This window comes from Rhinopithecus bieti, unplaced genomic scaffold (assembly GCF_001698545.2).
Source record: "Rhinopithecus bieti isolate Rb0 unplaced genomic scaffold, ASM169854v2 scaffold_41913, whole genome shotgun sequence".
NCBI lineage: Eukaryota > Metazoa > Chordata > Mammalia > Primates > Cercopithecidae > Rhinopithecus > Rhinopithecus bieti.
Window position 1 is genome coordinate 1,018,183 of NW_016818964.1, and position 25,031 is coordinate 1,043,213.

The 25,031-nt window shown below is 49.9% G+C and overlaps 1 protein-coding gene across 2 annotated transcripts in view; it reads left to right on the forward strand.

Annotated features, from left to right (window-relative positions):
• Window positions 1-290: 290 nt before the first annotated feature.
• Window positions 291-25,031, forward strand: part of SLC24A4 (solute carrier family 24 member 4) — a 67,358-nt gene continuing 42,617 nt past the window's right edge. Inside the window, exons 1-8 of one of the 2 annotated variants that reach the window (XM_017857875.1) lie at window positions 291-366; window positions 9,611-9,685; window positions 12,337-12,421; window positions 12,956-13,059; window positions 13,637-13,711; window positions 16,221-16,246; window positions 18,267-18,320; window positions 19,973-20,115. In XM_017857875.1, coding sequence (XP_017713364.1) covers window positions 9,620-9,685; window positions 12,337-12,421; window positions 12,956-13,059; window positions 13,637-13,711; window positions 16,221-16,246; window positions 18,267-18,320; window positions 19,973-20,115 — 553 coding nt within the window. In that variant the 5' untranslated portion in view covers window positions 291-366; window positions 9,611-9,619. The remainder of the gene's footprint in view (window positions 367-9,610; window positions 9,686-12,336; window positions 12,422-12,955; window positions 13,060-13,636; window positions 13,712-16,220; window positions 16,247-18,266; window positions 18,321-19,972; window positions 20,116-25,031) is intronic. The other variant, XM_017857876.1, reaches the window with a different exon arrangement.

A 25,031-nucleotide genomic window follows, 5' to 3' on the forward strand; every position in this document is an offset into this window, starting at 1 on the left:
CTAGCCATCGTATTATGTGTGAAGTGTTTCATACTGTTTTTTAAAATGCAAGACATATCTAAAACATGATGCACTCTAAGGGGCTGGAATATCTTTGCATAATCCAGTATCCAGCAACTATTTCCTGAGAGCACTGGTCTGCCCCTGGACTGAGAAATGGCTGACCTTCTTGCTGATCAGTCCAAAGCCAGGTGGGCTCTGCAGTTCCTTAATGAACTCCCAGATGTCAAGTGAGGTTTGTCAGGAGGCCCACAGATAACTAACACTGCCATCTCTTCCTGTCTTCCAGCAATTCACGAGTTCCCCGCAGACCTGTTCTCCAATAAGGAGCGACAGCACGGAGCCGTCCTGCTGCACATCCTTGGTGTAAGTGGTCCTCCCAGAGTGGTCACAAAACTTCTAGCACGTGAAGCCTCTCTGCACAGTGGGGCAGAGCCGTGGCGTGTCTGAGATCTTTTATTCTTGTAACAGCCCAGTGAGGACAGTGGAGACTGGGCACGTTTCACTCACAAAGAAATGGTGTCTTAAATGTGTTAGGTGACTTACCCAGTGTCACACAGCTAGTGGCCCCAGAGCCAACACAGGAATGGAAGTCTTTCCTGTGCCCCATTTTCTGCTTTTGTAAAACAGGGATGATGGTACCTATTACAGAGTGTGAATATGAGTGAATATGGGTCAAGGGCATCAGCGTGGCGTGGCACATGATAACTCCTACAAATGCTTGCTGTCCTGATTCCCATGGCGACCCCTAAATTTTAGTACCTTTACATCACTATGTAGACAGTCCCCGAGTTAGGATGGTTACACTTACTATTTTTCAGTGTTATGATGTTGCAAAAGTGAGACATATTCATTATCACTGTTCTGGAAGTATAAAGAAACTATACTGTGAATTTTGAAGTTTTATCTTTTTCTGGACCAGTGATACTCTCTCCTCATGCTGGGCAGTAGCACCAGTTGCAGCTCCCAGTCAGTCACGTGGGCATGAGCATAAACAAGCAACCAGTACTTTACAGGGTACTGTGTTGCCAGATGAATTTGCCCAGCTGTAGGCTAATTAAGTATTCTGAGAACGTTTAAGGTAGGCTAGGCTAAGCGATGATGTTCAGTAGGTTAATTGGGTTAAATGCATTTTCCACTTATTTTATTTATTTATTTATTTATTTATTTATTTATTTATTTATTTTTGAGATGGAGTCTTGCTCTGTCGCCCAGGCTGGAGTGCAGTGGCGCGATCTTGGCTCACTGCAACCTCTGCCTCCTGGGTTGAAACGATTCTCCTGCCTCAGTCTCCCAAGTAGCTGGGATTACAGGCATGTGCCACCACACACAGTTAATTTTTGTATGTTTAATAGAGAAGGGGTTTAACCATGTTGGCCAGGCTGGCCTCGAACTCCTGATCTCAGGTGATCCACCTGCCTCGGCCTCCCAAAGTGCTGGGACTACAGGTGTGAGCCACTGCACCCAGCCCATTTAAAGTATTTTAAACCTAAAATGGGCTTACCAAGCTATAACCTCATTGTAAGTCTAGGAGCATCTGTAGTTTAAAACTTTGGTGTACTTCTCAAACTTCCCTCCATATTCAGATGGACTTTGATGACAAATGGTGGAGGGGGGGTCAAGTAGTAATTTGAAAAGAAATAGGGGTTCAAACCTAAGTTACAAGTTTGTAACTCTCTGTGCTGGAGTAGGCAAACTACAACCCTTGCCAAGTCTGGCTCAATGCCTGTTTTTGTAAATAAAGTTTTATTGGAACACAAACATTCCTATTCATTTCTATATTATCTTCTATAATATAATAATAAGTGCTCTTTTTGCACTTCAGAGGCAGAGCTGAGTACATGCATCAGAGACAGCCTGACCCACAAAGTCAAACATATTTTTTATCTGCCCCTTTACAGAAAAGGTTTGCTGACTCTGTTGTGTGGTATGGAGAAACGTAGCTGGTCAAGGTTTGCTTCTCTGCTTTGGATCAACCACAGCAAATTTTCCTCCTGATCAGCTTCCCTGACCATCCAGCACCATCTGCTTGTATATTTAAACCCAACCAAGTATTATTCTTTGCAAGAGATCATTAAGAAAGTGAAATCTGGAATTCCCACAAAGATAGCAACAACCAGAAAATAATGAATGGTGAAGTTTTAATTAAGAGGGTAAGCCATTAATGAAAACGAAGACTAGAATGAGGGCTGTTGGCACATTTTGAACAACAGACCTGTTTATTATTTCTATAATAGAGTTATTATCTTTCTAGTTTCTCTGGCTTTACACTCCCTCCCCTTTCACTAAGGGACTGTGGATGTGGCTAATTGGTCCCGTAGTTCTGTGGTCCTGCCTTGTGAAAGTCTTGGCATAGCTGAAATAAAACCTCAGGCTTCTGCTGAACCTGAGTGCACCTTGGGAATTTCACAGGAACCCTTTAGAGGAGAGGTTACCAAGCTATGGCTGGAGAGCCAAATCCAGCTCACCAACTGTTTTTAAAAAATAAATAAATAAATAAAGAGAAGATGTTTAACTGACTCACAGTTCCACATGGATGGGGGAGGCCTCAGGAAACTTACAATTATGGTGGAAGGGGAGGAGGCACATTTTACATGGTGGCAGGGAAGAGAAAGCGTGCAAGAGCGGGGAAAACTGCCTTACAAAACCATCAGATCTCGTGAGAACTCACTCACTATCACGAGAACAGCATGAGAAAATCACCCCCATACCACCAATGGTTTTTATAAATAAAGTTTTATTGGAATACTGCCACACCCATTCTATGGCTTGTTCTTGTTTCACAACAGCAGAATAGTTGTGGAAGTGACTATTTGGCCAGCAAAGCCTAAAATATTACTATCTGACCCTTTACAGAGAATGTTTGCTGACCTCTTGTTTTTTCTTTTTTTTGATTTGAATGGGTAGATGAATGCTGACCTCTTCTTTAGAGCACAAAAAGGACCTAGCTTAGGGGCTGGTTTTGCCTGCAGTGCTCCGTGACCCAAGAGATGGAAATCGGGGCGCTATCTTGGCTCATCTTCTCTCCTCATTGTTTCTCAGGGCTCAGAAGAGAGAGAGGCCTTTTGGACTCTCGGGAGGTGATGTTGGTGGGGATTGCTGTGAGTGAATTCAAGTCAGAATCCTAAGCTTTGTAGCAGGGTCTCCCCCACCTGCCTTCTCCCCTTTACCCACACCCCTGCTATTTGTTTCTTTTTACTCCTCTTCCCCAAAATGTTGACAATGAGTCAAATCCAGTAGATACACGCCTCAGATGCCCTGGATGCAGCTAATGTATCTTCTGCTTTATTAATCCTAATGAATGAATGGTGAAATTGATGAGTATCACACTGTTTTAGCTGAAGTAGCCCAGCCTTTCCCTTTTGCAAACAGGACATCCATAGCACTTTTTCTTTAAAGAAAGAAATGGCTTTCCCCAGTGCTTAGAGCAAAACCCATCTCTTCTCCATGGGTCCTGGTCCTTGCCTCTCCCTCCAACCTCACATTCTCCATTTTCCACTCTCTCTATTCTCCCTGTTGTTCCTCAAATGCTGTCAAACACACTCCTACCTCAGGGCTTTTGCACTGCTGTTTCCTGGTAGATATTTTACTGGCCAGTTTGCTTCTTTGTTCCCCACTAAGGTAAGTTATAGGAGAGGATTTTCCTGGCTTCCTCACCACTGTATCTCTGATCCCCTTGGTAGTTCCTGGCACATAGGATGAGCTCAGTGAAGCCGTGCTGGCTGCTGAGCAGAGGGATGGGCCAGAGAGAGACTCCAGATATAAAACCATTTTAAAACTGCTGATCTGTGCTTACTTCATCATGAGGCAGATGCTGAAACCAAAACCTAGAAATGTTTCTTATCCAAAGTCACTTGGCAAGTCAGTTCCAGAACCAGCCTTAGAATCTGGGTTCTTTGCTCCATGAACCTCCAAGTGTCAATGGCCTGTGTGTTTTAATGGTGCCAACATTATTAAGTAGCATCCCAGGAAATGCTGGATCTCAAGTTGCCATTTGTTTTGGCAGTGGATAGGCAGTCACTTTAGTGCCTTCCCTAAAAATAAAGGGAGCAAATCAGGATTGTTATTATTATTTTAAATTCCTAAAATGGTGATTCTCAGTGCTTTCCTTTTTGGCCATTAGGGTTAGATCTTGCCTGTTGAGGGCAGACTCTGGTGCTAGGAGAGAGAGCTGCTGCTTTAAGAAGAGATGCTTGAGAGAGTAGAAAAAAAAGTGTTTTTCCTGCTCTCAAACTTGCTCACCACATTCTGCTTCAACAAACACACAACAAAATGCGTGTGGGTTTTTTCCCCACATGCCAAGAATTCAGCAGACACCAGTTGGGTGTCCTCTAACTCAATTCAGTTATGGCACTGTACGTAGAGACAGTGGCAGCTCCCACCCGCCAAGGGCTCAGTCCCACAAGACTGCTTCTTCTTTAGACGGCAGATGCAGCCCTCAAGTTGTTTTACCTGTGCTTCTGAACAACCTGCTAAATCAGGGTTCCCATGACCCCCTCCTTGCGCTCAATTAATTTGCTAGAGCGGCTCACAGAATTCAGGGAAACACTTTGACTTCCATTTACCAATTTATTATACAGGATATTACCAAGGATACAGGGCCGGGTGCCTTGGCTCACTCCTATAATCCCAGCACTTTGGGAGGCTGAGGTCAGAGGAGCACTTGAGTCTAAGAGGGCAAAACCAGCCTGGAAAACATAGTGAGACCCCCATCTCTACAAAAAATAAATAAATAAACAGAATTAGCTGGCCGTGGTGGTGTGCACCTGTAGTCCCAGCTACTTGAAAGGCTGAGGTGGGAGGATGATGAGCCCACGAGGTAGAGGCCTCAGTGAGCCAAGATGGCACTGCTGCACTCCAGCCTGGGTGGCAGAGACCCCGTCTCAAACAAAAAAGGATATGGATGAAGGGATGCGTAGGGCGAGGTATTGGGGAAGGGGTGCAGCGCTTCCACACCCTCCCTAAGCATACGACCCTCCAGGAGCCTCCCTGTGTTCAGCTATCAGGGAAACTCCTGAAGCCCTGTCTTTTTGGGTTTCTGTGGAGCTTCATTACATAGGCGTGACTGATTACATCATTGGCCACTGGTGATCAATTCAACCTCCAGCCTCTCTGCCCTCCCTGGAGGTTGGGGACTGGGGCTTAAAGTCCCAACCCGCTCATACTGCCTTGGTCTTTCTGGTGACCTGCCCCATCCTGAAGCTACCTAGATGCCCCCAGTCACCAGTCACCTCATTATCATGCAGAAGACATTCCTATTATGCCCAAGGTTCCATGGGTTTCAGAAATTGTGGAGGGCAGAGAGCAAATATAACTTTCTTATTAGANAGTCTCCCAAGTAGCTGGGATTACAGGCATGTGCCACCACACACAGTTAATTTTGTATGTTTAATAGAGAAGGGGTTTAACCATGTTGGCCAGGCTGGCCTCGAACTCCTGATCTCAGGTGATCCACCTGCCTCGGCCTCCCAAAGTGCTGGGACTACAGGTGTGAGCCACTGCACCCAGCCCATTTAAAGTATTTTAAACCTAAAATGGGCTTACCAAGCTATAACCTCATTGTAAGTCTAGGAGCATCTGTAGTTTAAAACTTTGGTGTACTTCTCAAACTTCCCTCCATATTCAGATGGACTTTGATGACAAATGGTGGAGGGGGGGTCAAGTAGTAATTTGAAAAGAAATAGGGGTTCAAACCTAAGTTACAAGTTTGTAACTCTCTGTGCTGGAGTAGGCAAACTACAACCCTTGCCAAGTCTGGCTCAATGCCTGTTTTGTAAATAAAGTTTTATTGGAACACAAACATTCCTATTCATTTCTATATTATCTTCTATAATATAATAATAAGTGCTCTTTTGCACTTCAGAGGCAGAGCTGAGTACATGCATCAGAGACAGCCTGACCCACAAAGTCAAACATATTTTTTATCTGCCCCTTTACAGAAAAGGTTTGCTGACTCTGTTGTGTGGTATGGAGAAACGTAGCTGGTCAAGGTTTGCTTCTCTGCTTTGGATCAACCACAGCAAATTTTCCTCCTGATCAGCTTCCCTGACCATCCAGCACCATCTGCTTGTATATTTAAACCCAACCAAGTATTATTCTTTGCAAGAGATCATTAAGAAAGTGAAATCTGGAATTCCCACAAAGATAGCAACAACCAGAAAATAATGAATGGTGAAGTTTTAATTAAGAGGGTAAGCCATTAATGAAAACGAAGACTAGAATGAGGGCTGTTGGCACATTTTGAACAACAGACCTGTTTATTATTTCTATAATAGAGTTATTATCTTTCTAGTTTCTCTGGCTTTACACTCCCTCCCCTTTCACTAAGGGACTGTGGATGTGGCTAATTGGTCCCGTAGTTCTGTGGTCCTGCCTTGTGAAAGTCTTGGCATAGCTGAAATAAAACCTCAGGCTTCTGCTGAACCTGAGTGCACCTTGGGAATTTCACAGGAACCCTTTAGAGGAGAGGTTACCAAGCTATGGCTGGAGAGCCAAATCCAGCTCACCAACTGTTTTAAAAAATAAATAAATAAATAAAGAGAAGATGTTTAACTGACTCACAGTTCCACATGGATGGGGAGGCCTCAGGAAACTTACAATTATGGTGGAAGGGGAGGAGGCACATTTTACATGGTGGCAGGGAAGAGAAAGCGTGCAAGAGCGGGGAAAACTGCCTTACAAAACCATCAGATCTCGTGAGAACTCACTCACTATCACGAGAACAGCATGAGAAAATCACCCCATACCACCAATGGTTTTATAAATAAAGTTTTATTGGAATACTGCCACACCCATTCTATGGCTTGTTCTTGTTTCACAACAGCAGAATAGTTGTGGAAGTGACTATTTGGCCAGCAAAGCCTAAAATATTACTATCTGACCCTTTACAGAGAATGTTTGCTGACCTCTTGTTTTTTCTTTTTTTTGATTTGAATGGGTAGATGAATGCTGACCTCTTCTTTAGAGCACAAAAGGACCTAGCTTAGGGGCTGGTTTTGCCTGCAGTGCTCCGTGACCCAAGAGATGGAAATCGGGGCGCTATCTTGGCTCATCTTCTCTCCTCATTGTTTCTCAGGGCTCAGAAGAGAGAGAGGCCTTTTGGACTCTCGGGAGGTGATGTTGGTGGGGATTGCTGTGAGTGAATTCAAGTCAGAATCCTAAGCTTTGTAGCAGGGTCTCCCCACCTGCCTTCTCCCCTTTACCCACACCCCTGCTATTTGTTTCTTTTACTCCTCTTCCCCAAAATGTTGACAATGAGTCAAATCCAGTAGATACACGCCTCAGATGCCCTGGATGCAGCTAATGTATCTTCTGCTTTATTAATCCTAATGAATGAATGGTGAAATTGATGAGTATCACACTGTTTTAGCTGAAGTAGCCCAGCCTTTCCCTTTTGCAAACAGGACATCCATAGCACTTTTCTTTAAAGAAAGAAATGGCTTTCCCCAGTGCTTAGAGCAAAACCCATCTCTTCTCCATGGGTCCTGGTCCTTGCCTCTCCCTCCAACCTCACATTCTCCATTTTCCACTCTCTCTATTCTCCCTGTTGTTCCTCAAATGCTGTCAAACACACTCCTACCTCAGGGCTTTTGCACTGCTGTTTCCTGGTAGATATTTTACTGGCCAGTTTGCTTCTTTGTTCCCCACTAAGGTAAGTTATAGGAGAGGATTTTCCTGGCTTCCTCACCACTGTATCTCTGATCCCCTTGGTAGTTCCTGGCACATAGGATGAGCTCAGTGAAGCCGTGCTGGCTGCTGAGCAGAGGGATGGGCCAGAGAGAGACTCCAGATATAAAACCATTTTAAAACTGCTGATCTGTGCTTACTTCATCATGAGGCAGATGCTGAAACCAAAACCTAGAAATGTTTCTTATCCAAAGTCACTTGGCAAGTCAGTTCCAGAACCAGCCTTAGAATCTGGGTTCTTTGCTCCATGAACCTCCAAGTGTCAATGGCCTGTGTGTTTTAATGGTGCCAACATTATTAAGTAGCATCCCAGGAAATGCTGGATCTCAAGTTGCCATTTGTTTTGGCAGTGGATAGGCAGTCACTTTAGTGCCTTCCCTAAAATAAAGGGAGCAAATCAGGATTGTTATTATTATTTTAAATTCCTAAAATGGTGATTCTCAGTGCTTTCCTTTTGGCCATTAGGGTTAGATCTTGCCTGTTGAGGGCAGACTCTGGTGCTAGGAGAGAGAGCTGCTGCTTTAAGAAGAGATGCTTGAGAGAGTAGAAAAAAAAGTGTTTTCCTGCTCTCAAACTTGCTCACCACATTCTGCTTCAACAAACACACAACAAAATGCGTGTGGGTTTTTTCCCCACATGCCAAGAATTCAGCAGACACCAGTTGGGTGTCCTCTAACTCAATTCAGTTATGGCACTGTACGTAGAGACAGTGGCAGCTCCCACCCGCCAAGGGCTCAGTCCCACAAGACTGCTTCTTCTTTAGACGGCAGATGCAGCCCTCAAGTTGTTTTACCTGTGCTTCTGAACAACCTGCTAAATCAGGGTTCCCATGACCCCTCCTTGCGCTCAATTAATTTGCTAGAGCGGCTCACAGAATTCAGGGAAACACTTTGACTTCCATTTACCAATTTATTATACAGGATATTACCAAGGATACAGGGCCGGGTGCCTTGGCTCACTCCTATAATCCCAGCACTTTGGGAGGCTGAGGTCAGAGGAGCACTTGAGTCTAAGAGGGCAAAACCAGCCTGGAAAACATAGTGAGACCCCATCTCTACAAAAAATAAATAAATAAACAGAATTAGCTGGCCGTGGTGGTGTGCACCTGTAGTCCCAGCTACTTGAAAGGCTGAGGTGGGAGGATGATGAGCCCACGAGGTAGAGGCCTCAGTGAGCCAAGATGGCACTGCTGCACTCCAGCCTGGGTGGCAGAGACCCCGTCTCAAACAAAAAAGGATATGGATGAAGGGATGCGTAGGGCGAGGTATTGGGGAAGGGGTGCAGCGCTTCCACACCCTCCCTAAGCATACGACCCTCCAGGAGCCTCCCTGTGTTCAGCTATCAGGGAAACTCCTGAAGCCCTGTCTTTTGGGTTTCTGTGGAGCTTCATTACATAGGCGTGACTGATTACATCATTGGCCACTGGTGATCAATTCAACCTCCAGCCTCTCTGCCCTCCCTGGAGGTTGGGGACTGGGGCTTAAAGTCCCAACCCGCTCATACTGCCTTGGTCTTTCTGGTGACCTGCCCCATCCTGAAGCTACCTAGATGCCCCAGTCACCAGTCACCTCATTATCATGCAGAAGACATTCCTATTATGCCCAAGGTTCCATGGGTTTCAGAAATTGTGGAGGGCAGAGAGCAAATATAACTTTCTTATTAGATCACAAGAGGAGGAAGCCCCAGTGGCCTGAGTTTTTGTCCCCTCTACTGCTCAGCATGTTATCGCCTCTCTGGGTCTCAGTTTCCCCATTTGCCAGTAAGGGGATTGAGGGAACGAAATCTATGGTGCTGGAGTCTTCCCGTGTGCCCCGCTCTGTCCGCCTGGCCTCTGCCCTGGCAGCCTGGTTTGGGGTGCAGTGGGCCCTCTGCAGCTGCGGCAGGGGCCCTCACCGACCCTGCCTGTCTCCTCTCTCGTTTGCAGGCTCTGTATATGTTCTATGCCTTGGCCATAGTGTGCGATGACTTCTTCGTTCCATCTCTAGAGAAGATCTGTGAGGTATGCGGAAGGGACTTGGGACACCTTGGTGAAGCCTTGGAGACATGTGGTACATAAATGCCAGGCCGAGAAGGCCAGGGCTGGTGTGGGGAGCATGCTGGTGGTAAAGGCTGTCACACCGAGCACTTAGTGTCTGCCCCATGGTACAAATTAGCCTTGGTGGATGGCAGCCTCTCCCAGAACTTGGCAGTAAGAACAATGGCTCCCGGTGGGTGAGATCTGACTACACGTACGCAGAACCCATCTGGCCACAGCAGGCTGTTGGTACATGTGTGTTCGGAACCTGGCTAAGTACAAAGCACAGGCAGGCCTGCCAGATGCAGTGGAGCACTGCCTGTCACCAGCTGCAATTGGCAGGTGACAGGTGGGCCCACCCCACCAGGGGGATGCCAAGCTGCAGTGGCAGGAATTTCCCTTCCGTCCTCACCTTTGCACGCTGGTATTTTCTCCCCACAATTATTTTGTTAGTTTTTACTTTCTTTCCTTATTTCTCCTCACATACAAGATCCCAGTGTATCTCTCTTTGCTCCACCTTACTCTTGGCTTCTAGTCAAGGAAGGAAATCGACTTCCGTTTGCAGCACCTCCTGTGTGCACAGTGCCCAGGGCTTTGCCAGCCTTCATCCCTGTGAAATCTCCCATGTGTTTGAGGCCATGTCTTCATGGTGACATTTGCAGCTGGGAAGGCAGGTTGTTTGGGGCAGGTGTTCCCTGTGACTTCCCCCTTCTGGGCCCAGCTTGGGGAGCTCAGTGTCCTTGCAGAGTTGGGACTGGCTGCTTTGGACCTGGGCCTGCTAAGCAGTGACCTGGCAAACGTGCAAAGGCCTCCCCTTACCCCACACCCCCTCAGATGGAGCCTTGTGCTTGCCTCCATCCAGACGCTTGTCAGTGAGGGAACGGAGCCAGGGGAGGAGGGTGAGGAGCAGAGTCGGGAAATGCCCACGGGAATGACTGTGCAGGAGGGTCCACCCAGGGACCCTGTGGAGTGTGCGCTGCAGCGATGGCAGTTGTTAAAAGTGTTGCTGCTTCTGCCTTCCAGAGGGGGCCCTTGGGAAGGATGCAGGCAGCTGATCCTTACTGAATACACACCTAGGACCCACCACTAGGCTGAGAGCTTGGGGAGGCCATAGCAATGGGGTTGATGGGAGCCTGTGGAAGGTGAAAGGTGGGTGACTACAGTGTAGGGCCACATACAGTGGAGATGCCATGCGCCCCATAGGGTTACCTGTATCCCTAAGGATGGAGGTGAGCAAGGGTGGTGGTCTTAGCCATGTAGGTAAGACCGATGTCAAGGGCTCAGTGAGAGATATTAAAGGACAGGGGAGCCAAAGGGAGAGGGGGAGCATCTCTCTTGGGGGAGAAATCTGGGAAGGCTTTGTGGAGGAGGTGGCATTGGGTCCAGGTTTCAGAAGTGGGAAGGAGTTTAGCAAGCAGAGAGGGAAGGGAAAGGCATTCCAGGCGGAAGGAATGGCCCAAGCAAAGGCAGGGAGGAGGGAGGACAGGAGGCAGCATGTTTGGGTTCTGCTGAAAGTTTTGGAGATCCTTTGGGAGCAGAGCCTCTTCTGTGGAACTCTGATTTTTGGCAGGATTAAGGTGGCTGGCTTCTGCCCTGGAGACAGCGCTGTGCCCCCACCCCAGATTCTGTCAAGCCCAGAGTGCTGACCCTTCTGAGGACTCCTCCAAGGCTAGCTCATCAGTGGGTTCCTCGGTGGCCCCAGAACCCAGGGCTGCTCAGGGGTACTTTGTGAGGTGGGGCTGGTGGACGTGAGTCCTGCCCTGAGGGGCCTTCTGAGAACCACAAAGTGGGCACCTCCAGATTGGTTTTCAGGCAGACCCTCAGTCTCCATGGTTTCTCCAAACATCCAAAGCTTCCAGCACTGCACTTTAGATCAGAGGATAGGCTCTATGGCCAGATGTGGCCTGGACAGGCAGAACAGGCCTCAACCATGAGTCCCCACCCTGTCCCGTGCCAGCTTAACCCTGAAACCAGTACCTCTGGGTCTTTGTGAGCCACCGGATGTCAGGCCTGCCGTGGAGAAGGCCTTCCAGAATGCAAGGCTCAGCTGCGGGCCAGAGGCCTCCAGATCCACAATGCTGACATTCTCACCGAGGCCCCCAGTACCCAAAACTGGCATGGGAGGGGATGGTCACTAGACTGGTGTGCGCCTGTGGAGCACCACTGTGTCCCAGACCCTGTACTAGGCACCAGGGATGCAAAGACGGGGAAGACCAGCTGCTGCCCTCATCATCTGGTGAGGAAAGGCAAAGCGTGTGAACCACAAACCCTCATGTGAAATTCACGTTTCAGTAACAGCAGATAAAACACATGTATCTGAGGGAAATGACTAGCTCTGAGTGGATGCATAGGAAGACTTCATCATGGAGACATTATTTGGTCGGGGGCTTGCAGGACAAACAGAAAGGAGATAGGCAGGGGAGAGGGAAAGGGGCTCTGAGTGGAATGCCTGGTGGAGGGTGGAGGGCAGATGGCAGAAGGCAGACAGCATGTCCCCGGGGTGAGAGGCTGTGGGCAGAGGAGTTTGGCTCTGGCTGTAGCACTGCTCTCCTGCATGCTCCTTGGCTGTGGAGTGTCCAGTGATGTCCAGGGCCCCCATGTCACACCCTGAGGGTCTGTGGTCACTTCTGTTTCAGAGACTCCATCTGAGTGAAGATGTGGCTGGAGCCACCTTCATGGCTGCAGGAAGCTCAACACCAGAGCTGTTTGCCTCTGTTATTGGTAAGAAATCCCCTCTAGCCTGAGACACAGGATCTAGAGAGTCCATTTGGTGCCCAGAGCAGTGGGGGCATTTGTCAGCTCTGAGCCTCACTTTTCTCATCTGTAAAATGGGAGAACTGGAGATACAGTAAGTAGACTGGTGGTTTCTTGGGTCATGGGGTGGAGTAGGGTGCTGAGGGGTGATAACAATGTTCTTTTAAGGTGATAAAATATTCTAAAATTAGATTGTAGTTTTGGTTGCATGATTCTGTGAATATACTAAAACCACCGAATTGTATGTTTAAATGGGTAAATTTTATAGCAGGCACATTATATCTGAATAAAGCTGCTCAGAGGAAAAGGAAGATTGGAGTAGCTAGTTCCTGGCAGCATTTCCACCTCCCTGGTTCTGCCACTGCTTCTGCCATTCTCTTCTGCTTCACAGATGCTCTGTTTGATAGTAAAACAACCCACTTGCCTGTGAAAGGGGACACTGAGGAAGGGGCAGGCTGGGGTGCATGTCTGATGCCCAGGGTCTGTGTGTTTCCTTTCCAGGGGTGTTTATCACCCACGGGGACGTCGGGGTGGGCACCATCGTGGGCTCTGCTGTGTTCAACATCCTGTGCATAATTGGAGTATGTGGACTGTTTGCTGGCCAGGTCAGTGGTTTCTCCCCGGGCCTGGCAGATGCATGCCCTGAAGTGTGGGGGAAGAGCCTCTATGACAAGAGGTTGGGGTAGCAGTGGGGACACCCACAGGACAGCTGAGCTGGATTCTGGATACATTTGGGGCCTGGTTTTGGCCTCCCCAACAGGGAGCATGAAGCTGGATTGTCGCTGATACCCCATTAGATATCCTCAGAGACCCAGGGGAATGTTGGACTTGACCTCAGAGAGGCGGGTCGTGAGTGAGGCCCTGCTTTGCGGAGGGAGATGGAAGTGGGCAGCTGACTGTGCCTCAAGCTGCCAGGATCGGGTGGAGAGCGAGAGCCTCTGGCCTCTGCTGTGAAATACGCACTGTTCTGACCTCTGAGGAATAGGGGGCTGCTTTGCCATAGCTTGAGAACATTACTTGGTTTCATTCTGTTCCCCAAATATAACAAAGAACAAGTGTGGGCTGGAGTTAGGAGGAGGAGCCCTGTGAGTGTGCCCCGCACTGTGGAGGGGAGGAGGCCTGGGCAGCTGTGCACCCTCCTCATCCCCCTGCTCATAGCAGCCAACGGGGCTCTGCCGGCAGGTGGTCCGTCTGACGTGGTGGGCCGTGTGCCGAGACTCCGTGTACTACACCATCTCCGTCATCGTGCTCATTGTGGTGAGTCGCCCCTCCACTCCCAAGGTCAGGTTGGCCAGGACCCTGCGAAAGCACAGGACCCCTACCCATCTCTGCCTCGGCACTGTGACCAGAGAGGACTCACAGCACCCAGTAGTGGGGTGTGCCAGCCACTCACTGTGGTCACGATGACCAGCCCCCCACCTCCAGCACTGTGCCACCCCCAGCACTGTGCCTCCCTTTCCCCAAAACCTCAGACCCCGCACCTTGGTTGTGGAGCAAATCCAGCGGCCATCTTGAAGACACAAAGGCCTCAGAAGCAGGCGTCCCACAGCCCGTGCGGTTCAGCTAGGGCACTTTGCTCATCTGGGGCCCTTTTGCTCCCCACATAGGCCCTGGTTACTCTTTGGTGGGCTTGGTTTTAAAATGCAGAGTTTCTGGCTCTGCTGCCCACAGGGTGGGAGAGGGAGCAGGCCAGCTCGGGGCAGGCAGAGGGAGCAGCTGGGAGCAAGAGAGGAGCCAGGAGGAGAGGAAGAAGAGGAGAGGAGCTCACAAGGGGGCCCTGGACCTGTTGGAGTGATGTGGAGTGTCCCATGTGAGCCCCAAGGGCTGGGGTGACATCGTGGCACTTGATAGTGAGGTGGATGACACAGCCAGGTATAGCCGAGGAGCATGTCATCCACAGGGGAGCATTTTAAAACAAAAGAATTTTGAAGTGGAGGAAAGGGGCACGTACACAGGGCATGCTCAAACTTCAGGGGTGGAATGTGCCTCTGAGTGACAGCTCTCAACCAAACCTAGAGTCAACTTTATATAGACAGTCATGTCCCCTGCATTAGTGCCCTATTGCTGCATAACAAATTTCCCCAAAACTCGGCAGTTTAAGACGAAGATTTATCATCTCCTACAGAAAGTGGGAGATGATAAATCTTCATCTTAAACTGCTGAGAAACCGGTCAGAAATGGTGTAGCTGGGTCCTCTAGGCCAGGTCCTCTGCCAGGCTGCAGTTAAGGCATTAGCCAGGGTAGCATCATCACAGAGCTTGGTGGGCGGGGCTGCTCTTGCAGGGTCACTCATGTGGCTGTGGGCAGGCCTTGGGCTGCTGGCTGTTCCACAGGGCGGCTCTCAGCTGGATGGCGGGCTTTCCTCAGAGCAAGGGCCAGAGGCACCAAGACGGAAGCCACAGCCTTTTCCTAACCTGCTTTCAGGAGTGATAACTACCACATGTGCTGTATTCTGTTTGTTAGAAGCAAGTCACCAGGTGCACCAAGTCACCAGAAGCAAGTCCCATGCAGCCCACATGCTAGGGAAGCATGAATGTCAGGCAGTGGGAGCATGGGGACCCCCCTACAGGCTGCCTACCACACCCTCCAAAAAGTAGATGTCTGAGATGATTCTACAGATGAAACAATCTACAGATACATGATTTCAAAAAGGTCAACATATGCCATAACCATAATATAAAGGAGAAATAAATGTAATTTATAATAAAAGAATACATCTTTCAGTATGTAAATGGTTTCGCACGAAGAAGCCAGGAGAGCCAATGAAGGGATTGGTTCCCTCCTACACAAAAACAATCTCTGAGACTGTCTAGTACAAATGCAGACTGATGCCCAACTGTTGGGCTGGCACCTAAACCCCGTGGGTGGTGCCAATGTTGATGATGTGATTTTCCACAATAATGAACGACTCCTGATAAAATTCCAAACAGAGCAAAGTATAATCATTCCTTAATTTGCATGACAGTTACCTTACTAGAAAATTAAGGATTCACTAAAATGATGTAAAAATTCTTTGATTTACAAAAATGAAGTGAAGGCCGGGTGCGGTGGCTCACGCCTGTAATCCCAGCACTTTGGAAGGCCAAGGCGGGCTGATCACTTGAGGTCAAGAATTTGAGACCAGCCTGGCCAACATGGTAAAACCTTGTCTCTACTAAAAGTACAAAAATTAGCCGAGTTTGGTGGTGCATGCCTGTAATTCCAGCTACTTGGGAGCCTGAGGCGGGAGAATTGCTTGAACCTGGGAGACGGAGGTTGCAGTGAGCCAAAATCACACCACTGCGCTTCAGACTGGGTGACAGAGCAAGACTATGTCTCAAAAACAAACAAAAAAAGATACACCCTCCAACACACACTTGGCACACCACATATACACACGCACACCCCATACACACATACACACAAACACCATGCACACGCACTTAGCTATCTTTCAGTCTTTAAGATTTCTTGATTATATCAATTCTGTTCCATGAATGAGGGGAGGCTTCTGCCAGGTTAGCCCCCAGCAGCTATTTGGACTGTTATAAAGCACAGGACATATCTCTGAGGGTGGCCGTGCTAAGCTGGGGCTATGTAATACAGTACACTGCTGGCCTAGGCTACACTAAGGAAAGGCCTGTAGGTGAGCAGCTCAGAAATGGATCCATAACACATATAACAAGGCCAGTATACATTGGCTCTGGGTGCCTGGGTGTCTGTGCTTGTTCTTGTTTGGAAATAAATATGTCCCACCCACCTCAACTCTCTTTCTTTTGCCTTACAGTTCATATATGATGAACAAATTGTGTGGTAAGTTTTTCAAGTGTATTTTTCATTGTTCTTTTTTGTTGTTGTTTCCAGTATCCTTGTTTGTTGGGTTCCCTGAATCTTTTTAAACATTATTTTCATAAACTTAAGCTTATTAACTTGTGAAAGTAAAAAAAGATATCATTCTAAGCAATCATGCCTTTCTTTATCAAAGTGCGAAAAATTGTTTCCCTTAATAGTCCTGTCCTGCTAGGTGTCACGATGTGTTATAAAGTTAAAATTCTGAAAACAGTATGGTATTTTGCAAAGGGAGAAGCATAGGCCAATATGGAATGCATTAATGGGCCTATTTCTGGAATGGGGGACATTGCAGAGATGTCATGATATAAGGCAGTGAGTTAGGAATAGAGTCTTGAATGCTGCAGGGACAACTGGGAATCCACACAGAACAATACAACATCAGATCCCTACCTCACACCTTATACAAAGGTAAACTCCAGGTAATTTGAAGATATTACTGTAAAAATGAGACTTTTTAGAAAATGTCAAAAGAAAATATAGAGACTTATCTTTAAGACACTGAGGTAGGAATTAAAACACCTGTAATTTCAGCTACTAAGGAGGCTGAGGTGGGAGGATGGCTTGAACCCAGGAGTTTGAGACCAGTCTGAGCAACATAGTGAGATCCCGTCCACCAAAACAGATACATAAATCACAAACTTCTGAGGAACAGGTTGATGTTTCCATTCTATTTGATAGCATGGGAATGCATCTGACATTCATAACTCATAAACATTTTCTTTTGATTGCCAACAATTCAGAATCTGCATGCATTCTGTATGATTTTTTTTTTTTTTTCCCGAGACCCAGTCTTACTCTGTTGCCCAGGCTAGAGTGCAGTGGTGCCATCTCGGCTCACTGCAACCTCTGCCTCCTGGGTTCAAGTGATTCATGTGCCTCAGCCTCCCAAGTGGCTGGGACTACAGGTGCATGCCACCACACCTGGCTAATTTTTTAATTTTTTGTAGAGATGGGGTTTCACCATGTTGGCCAGGCTGGTCTTGAACTCCTGGGCTCAAGTGATCCACCTGCCTTGGCCTCCCAAAGTGTCTGGATTACAGGCTGCATCCTGTATGACTATTTATGGAAATAGAGTTAGACAATCAGGCCGAGGACATCAGCTACCTGCCCTGAGCAGTTGTGTGCTATGGGCCCCCAGAAACCTGGTTCTGGTCCTATCCTGGCCTCCAACCTGCTGTCTGGCCCCAGGAAAGCCTCTGAACTCCTGGGTCTCATTTTTGTCAGCTGTAGACAGGGTTGGGATGGCCGTGGTTCCATGATCTAGAGGTCAGCAAAGGAAGAGCTCCCAAAACAACTGTAGCCCATGCTGGGCACATAATGGGCTTTGGTTTATACATGTCAAGTGGATGAACAAGCTAAAGCTTGTGTGCTCCACCAGGGGCTTGTGGTCAGAGCTACGAAAATCCCCACTGCTAATGGGATTGGGTGGGGTGCACCAGAGGGTAGTAATGGTGCATCCCAGGAAGACCCCAACCCTTCCATGCCCAGCATAAGGCCCGGAAGGCTCCTGTGCCACCTGCCGCATATTCAGTCAGCTCTCAGGCCCTACTTCCAGGACTTGGGCCCCTTTCCACCCACACCCACAGCTTCTCTGGCTCCTGCCCAGAATCTTGGGTGACCACAGGGTCTCTCAGGGTCGAGTTTGCGTGACTTCAGGCCACTAGCCTCCATGAATCCTGGGACATGGTGGCCCTAGTCCCTCCTTTTTCTAGGAAGCTGGGGGAACCCCACCTCTGTCCTGCAGACCTCTATAGTTGAGAAGAGACCTCTCAGCTTTTCTTGCTCGATCATCAAAAGGGCTTCTGGTGGCAAGACAGCCACAGGCTGGGGGATCTCTCCCACATGCCCGGGTTCTGGGCCCAGCACTAGGGGCGGGGGAGGTAAAGACATCCCGCCCTCCTCCACTCCTGGACCCCTCAGTCCCAGCCTTCACCTGCCCCAGGCCCCGAGCTCTAACCGCAATCTCCTTTCTCTCTTTGAGGTGGGAAGGCCTGGTGCTCATCATCTTGTATGTGTTTTATATTCTGATCATGAAGTAAGTGCCCTTTCTCCTCCCCGGGGCTGCCGACGCCTTGCCCCGCTGCTTGCTATAGCCTTTTGTGACAGCAGGGAGAAAAACATCTATCAGATCTTCATCCTTTTAGGCCAGCCCCAGCTCTCTGGGAGACGCCCTGCTGGGGGACAGCTGGAGTAGGGGAGGAGTGTTAGATGCTGTTCCGGGGGTGCCGTCCACACTGAGGCCAGGGGAGTCACGCAGGTGGCTGATGTGTGGACTACAGGGCTGCTCCCCAAACAAGTAGCACGCAAGGACCTCCTTCCCGCCCTGCTCTGGGCAGCTACTCCATGCCCCAGGGTAACCGCTCACTTGTGCTATCTCTAGAAGCCTTCTGATAATTTAATACCACTCTTTTCAAAAAGCCAGGCAGATTAACCTCTGCCCCAGGCTTCATAAAATGCCACTTCTCTGGGCCAGTGCTTTGCACAACTGCAGCCACTGATAGTACTGAGGATGGAAACTCAGGCTATGCAAACTTGAGCCCCTCCAGAAGCTACCCAGGTCAGAACCATCTCAAAAACTACCCATGAGGAATACTATGCAGCCAGAAAAAGGAATAACGTTCTGACAGGCTACAACATGGATGAACCTGGAAAACATTTTGCTCAGTGGAAGAAGCCAGTCACAAAAGGACAAATATTGTCTGATTGCACTTACGTGAAGGGTCTAGAAGAGCCACATTCATAGAGGTGGATCAGAGGTCAGTGCAGGCAGCTGGGGAGCAAAGGAGGAGGAATTAATGATTAGTGAGAACAGTGTTGTTGTTTGGGATGATACAAATGTTTTGGGAATTGTGCTGATGGTTGTAGAACGATGCGAATGTAATTAATGCCACTGTATTGTGCACTTAAAAAGGGAAAGTAGTTAGAATGGTCAATTTTATGACATATATTTTTTTCCCACCACACACACACACACACACACACACGCACACACACCCCTACTCATGAGCTGAGCCACGTTCAGGTTTATCTTCCTCCTCATACCTGGATACGTAATTAAAAAGAAAGACAACACTCGTTTTTTATGAGGATATAAATCCCACATTTATATAAAACATTTATAACGTTTTATAAAAATGGGTGATAAACTGTCAGACTGCAAGAGCATTATCCTTAAATGATCTCCAATCTGAGTGCCTTTCAGTGAGGAGCCCGCCTGAGGTTCTTTGAGATAGAGAGACTCTTCCCTCAGGGGTGATGGCAGTGCTGGCTGTGAGTGGTGCAGGGGGTGCCCATGAGCATCCCGGGAGCAAGGTCTGCTGCTGGGGGAGAGAGGACAGGTCTGGTAATGCCCCCTGCGAGCCTGCTCAGAGGCGAGGTCGAGCTTCCTTTATTAGGACAGGCTCCATTAAGTAAGCCTCAGTCATCTTCTTGGCCGAAAGGTTTCTCATGCCCCCGGGAAGCCCACCACCAGCTCAATAGGAGCAGGTGCCCCCAGACAACACAGTGTTCCTAGGTCCCTGTCAGGAAACTGTCAGCCCAGTGGAAAAGCCGAGGCTCCACAACTCCCCTGCCACCCGCCACTCCTGCGCTGTGCTGACTGTGCGCAGGGATGGGGTGTGATCCCCCACTGCCCAGTCCGTGGGAATCCTCTCCACTGCCCTGACCTCCTGCCTCCCTCACTTCCAGGTACAATGTGAAGATGCAAGCCTTTTTCACAATCAAACAAAAGAGCATTGCAAACGGCAACCCGGTCAACAGTGAGCTGGAGGCTGGTAATGATTTCTATGACAGTAGCTATGATGACCCTTCCGTGCCATTGCTGAGGCAAGGTAAGGCTGAGCAGACAGGAGTGGGCAGAAATGTGTCCTGGAAGCCACTCTCTCCTTCTCTTTTGTGTACACACACACACACACACACACAGCCTCTCACAATGTCCCCCCTCTAAATTGTCACTCTCTTACCTTTGACCACAGGTGCCCTAAGTGAGGAGAGAGAGTCAGTATGGGAGATGGGGTTTTGCTTAGATGGGGCAGGGGTGGAGGGAAGTACAGCAGGAAAGAGAAAAACCACAGCCACGTTTCTGGGAGCTTTCCCACGCCTTCTGGGGAAGGCGCAAGGCCTGTTTGGCTCTTCAGAATGCAGTGGTGTCCCTGACCCATGTGCGGGCCCACCACAGGAAGCTGAGGAGCTGGGGCGGCAGAGCCAGCCTGGGCCTCCCTACAGTTTCTCAAATGCCAGACCCAGTCCTGGATGGAGAAGGGCTCTGGACAAAGCACTGGTTCTCAGGCTGGGAACTGTCGCCTGGAGGAAGAACAAGGCCAATAAAAGGCAGACACGAAGCTGAGCAGGCATCCCCAGGCCAGCCTCAGAGAGCCCCGCCAGGGAGCCCCTTCCCCTGGGGCAGCAACCTTGTCTCATCCGCAGCTCTTTGGCCTTCTTGTCTGGGAACTGGGGGTCTGGGCCTCCAAAGCCATCTCCTGCCATGTCTTACTGAATTCTCTGAATCATCTGTGCCTGACTGACGGCCTCTTTGGAAACCTGAATAATCCAAGGCCAGTGACCAGGTGGCTCCCTTTGTGGAGGCAGCTGCCAGGAAGGAGAGATCGTTCACTCTAGCCCAGACCAGTGGGAGAGCCTGGGCCGGTTCTTGCAATCAGTATGGAAAAACAGGTCTGAGCTCCACCCTCGGTGTTGGGCAAGACCTTCACCAGGTGAGCGCCTTGCACTGGTGTCTGGGGGCTCTTTCCCCCCCATTCTCCATGGCCTGGGGCTAATCAGGTGAACTCTTTCGTGATGTCACTGGTGGGACCAGGTGGTCTCAGATGTGTCTGGGACATCTGGGGGCGGAAGCTGTATTTCTGGGCCTCTTCTCCAGTCATCTTCCTGGGGCTGATGAGGGCATGGCTTCCTCCCATTTGCATTTTGGGAATCTGTTCTGCCCTGTCTCAGGCAACCCCCAAGAGGGAGGAGTCTCTCCGTATAAAAGGGGGAAGCCTGCTAGGGTGGCGGGGTGCGGTCCAGGCCGCAGCCTGGCTGCGGAGGCCCACCCACAAAGGGCAAAGCTGAGGAGCTGATGAGCGTGGAGTTTGGTTCGTGTGTCGAGTTTCGTAAATGCCGAACAGGCTACCCCAGGGGAAGCCTGTTTCCAGGACAACCTCAGAAGGGGAAGGAGCCATGCGGGCTGCTATGTCGGATTTTAACTCTATGGATGTACTGGCCCCAAGGTGGTCCCCACACACAGGCTGGCAGGACAGAGGCTGGTTGCTGCCCTGTCGTATATATGGTGCTCCTGGGTCCTCTGGGCCTTCGTGGCGAGGAAGAGAAGTACTGTGTGCTGAGTCACTCAGGCTGGTGGGAGATGCCCACCCAAGAGCCACCTAGCACCCTGTGGCCAAGGCAGGAGACCTCCCAGGACCCTGCAAGAAGCACTCCTCATTCGCAGCATGGGGGCCTCAGCTCCTCAGCTTCTCAGGGTGACCCAGGCTCCCAGAGGCCACTGCCCACACGGTGCCTTTTCTGGCACTGCTGTGACTGTCTCCGCCACTCTGTGCCTGTGACAGTAGCACTTCCTTGCAAGTTTATTTTCTCCCAAATCTTTTTTTTTTTTTTTTTTAAGACAGAGTCTCGCTCTGTCGCCCAGGCTGGAGTGCAATGGCCGGATCTCAGCTCACTGCAAGCTCCGCCTCCCGGGTTTACGCCATTCTCCTGCCTCAGCCTCCAGAGTAGCTGGGACTACAGACGCCCGCCACCTTGCCCGGCTAGCTTTTGTATTTTTTAGTAGAGACGGGGTTTCACCTTGTTAGCCAGGATGGTCTCGATCTCCTGACCTCGTGATCCGCCCGTCTCGGCCTCCCAAAGTGCTGGGATTACAGGCTTGAGCCACCGCGCCCGGCCCCAAATATCTTTAAGTCCAGGACATTTTCTGGAAAACTGGAGGATTGGACACGGGACTGCCCCCAAGCACTGGGGAAGGAGGCAAAATCCCATCTTCCTGCAGCTTTTATCACAGGGAATGTATTTGGATAAGCGCCAAGGGAGAAAGTCCTCAGAGAGTGTGAAGGGAAGTGGGGTGCAGGCCTGGACGTCGGAATTGGAGAAAGGGGAGACCTGGAGAGGCAGACGTGGGGACTTCTTCATACCACTTTTTACTGCACCTATCATAAGAGCCTCCCAGAGGGCCGTGTGTGAGTCACTGCTCTGCACTGTCCCCTGCGTAGACTCAACTAAAGCAGGAGGAAGGAGCCCCCAGTAACAGCCCGGGGGGGACTGGGGAGGCCAAGGCTTTGGGGCCTTTCCTTTCCTAAGGGCGGTGCCGTGGACTCTTGGCTAGAGATGACATCGGAGTTTTTCTCCCTGTGCCCAGCTCCAGGCAGGTTGCCACGTGGCCACCCCACCCAAAGGAATGCACAGGTTGCTGCCTGGGAGATTCTCTCAAGAGCACACACTCTCTCAGGCCCGAGTGAGCTGTTCTCAGTTTTTGTGTTTCCCGCAGAAAACCCGAAGTTTTATCCTCCAGCTCCCTGACGGGAAAAGTGGGGAGAAAGCCTTTTCCCCATCACACTGATAAAAGGCCTTTGAGTACTGAAACGTTCTTAAAGGCTGTGTGGCTCAGCTCACCAAAGCAACCTCCTGGTGCTTCTCAGGTGGCCTTGAACACAGCCTGGGCCACCTGCCTGCCAGCCTCGCCTGAGAGGCGCACTGTGGACCCCTCCAGGCTGCCCCGGCCCTGGGCACAGCCTTGGTTTATAGTGGGGAGAGTTGGGGGTGATGCCTGACCTGGAGCTGAACTGCTGGGAGAATGTGCTGTCATTGAGTTCTTTCCTGGGTAGCCACTCTGGGCGTGGGCACACACCCTTGTTCTGTCGTTGGTCGGGGGCACCAGGACAAGGTGTCCTGGGAGCCAGGCATCCTGGGGAAGGAAGGAGAATCCCATCTTCTTGTAGCTTTTATCAAAGTGAATGCATTTAGATAAGGGCCAAGGGAGAAAACTCCCCAGAGAGTGCGGAAGGAAGTGGGGGTGCAGGCCTGGACTCCTGGAATTGGAGAAGGGGGAGCCTGACTCTTGTCTCACAGACTCCAGGCTCCCTCCTTCTGAGCCTACTTGTTCCCCCAGCAGTACCTGGCATGGGGCAGCTTCTGTAGGATGGAGCCTGAAGCCTGCGGTTTCTGTGGGTTCCACCCTCCTCTGGGATGGAGGCTTCCGAGCAGGGAGGGAGTCGAGCTTTTATGCAGCAGTGAGGGGCTAAGGGCATGAGCTGTGGGGGGGCTCCTGCTCCTCAAAGTGGAAGCAGAGCCATCGAATCAGCCAGGACAGGAGCCGTCCCGAAGGCCAGAGGCCCCGAGGATTGAAGCTCCCGTAGAAGGAGCCCGGTACTAACGCCCTCCAGCACATAACCCCTGGCATCTTCGCCACCAGCAAGAGTGCTGCATCCACCGCACGCTAATCGTCTCTGGCAGTCTCTGTTGGCCTTTGTCTCCTTAACTCTCCTCCTCTTCTAAATTGTAAGTAGTCGCTTTCATCCACGCGATAACACCTGCATTTCAAGCAAAACAAACAACTATAAGCCCGGCCCACTGATGCGCTGCGTGCCTCGTTAGAGGTTAGCGTCCGTCTCTGACGAATGCATGTTCTCCTGGCTTTGATTTCTAACCCACACGCCTCCTGTCTGCTGAGCCTTGCTGCCTGTTTGGTGAGGAGTGTGTGTGTGTCTGGTGTGCATTTCTGCATTTTTGTGCTATTAACTCTTGCACGGGTTTGCTCTCCGGACCTATTCCCGGGTTACCCTATAACCCATAGAAGACACACCGGGAGCTGGTAACCAGTGCAGAGGGACAGTCGTATCCATTTTTATAGCCCTTTGGAGGGGAACACTCTGCCTGCTTCTGCATGCTGTGTTCCTGAGCGGTTTTGTAACTAGACCCTCCTAGGGATCTGGAGTCAAATGTTAAATTCCCAAGGATACCAGCACGGTGCAGGTTTATGAAAATGGCAAGGAAGAGGTCTGGGGACAGGGAGTTTTGTTCCTCCCCATTGTGAGGGGAAGGAAAGGCTCAGAGAGACCAGCCTCCCTCCGGAGGGTGTCAGGGTTTATAGTCACTGGGCTCAGCCAGCAGCTCACCGTGCACCCTCAAACAAGCAGGCTCCTCTCCTGGGTCTCAGTTGCCTGTCTAGGTCCCATGATCTAAATCTTTGACCTCACTACTTGCCCTATACAGAACAAAGTTACAAGCATCCCCTCCTGCAGACAGAGCAGGTGGCCTCGCAGGAAGTTCAGAGCCAGTGCCCGCTGCTCTGCAACATTTTCCACCCCGGGGACCCTTGTCAGTTTGCAAAATTTCATCAGAGCCTCTGTAAACGGGGGAGAGAGAGGTCCCCTCATAGTGGTGGGTGCAAAGTGGTAGGCCCCTGTCTGTATTATAGGTTGGCTGCCCTGGTAAGGCTTAGATAAGGAACTGAAAGACCCTTGTAATTAGCCAAGACTGGGCCCCGGAAGAGAGGGGAGAAGAGCATCAGTTGCCCATGAGTGGTCCTGGAGCAAGGGGAACCACTGGGCTTCACACACTAGGTCAGCAAGTGTTTCAAAGCCAGTGATCCACTTTGCCTGACATGAGGAGTTGAAACCAGGCATCCAGACTTCTAGGTGGCTGCCAGCTGCCAGGACCACAGGCTAGGGCAGCTCACAAGGCAAGGGGAAGTCAGTGGCCCCAGCACTTGGGTGTTGTCCTCAGAGAGATCAGCACTAAT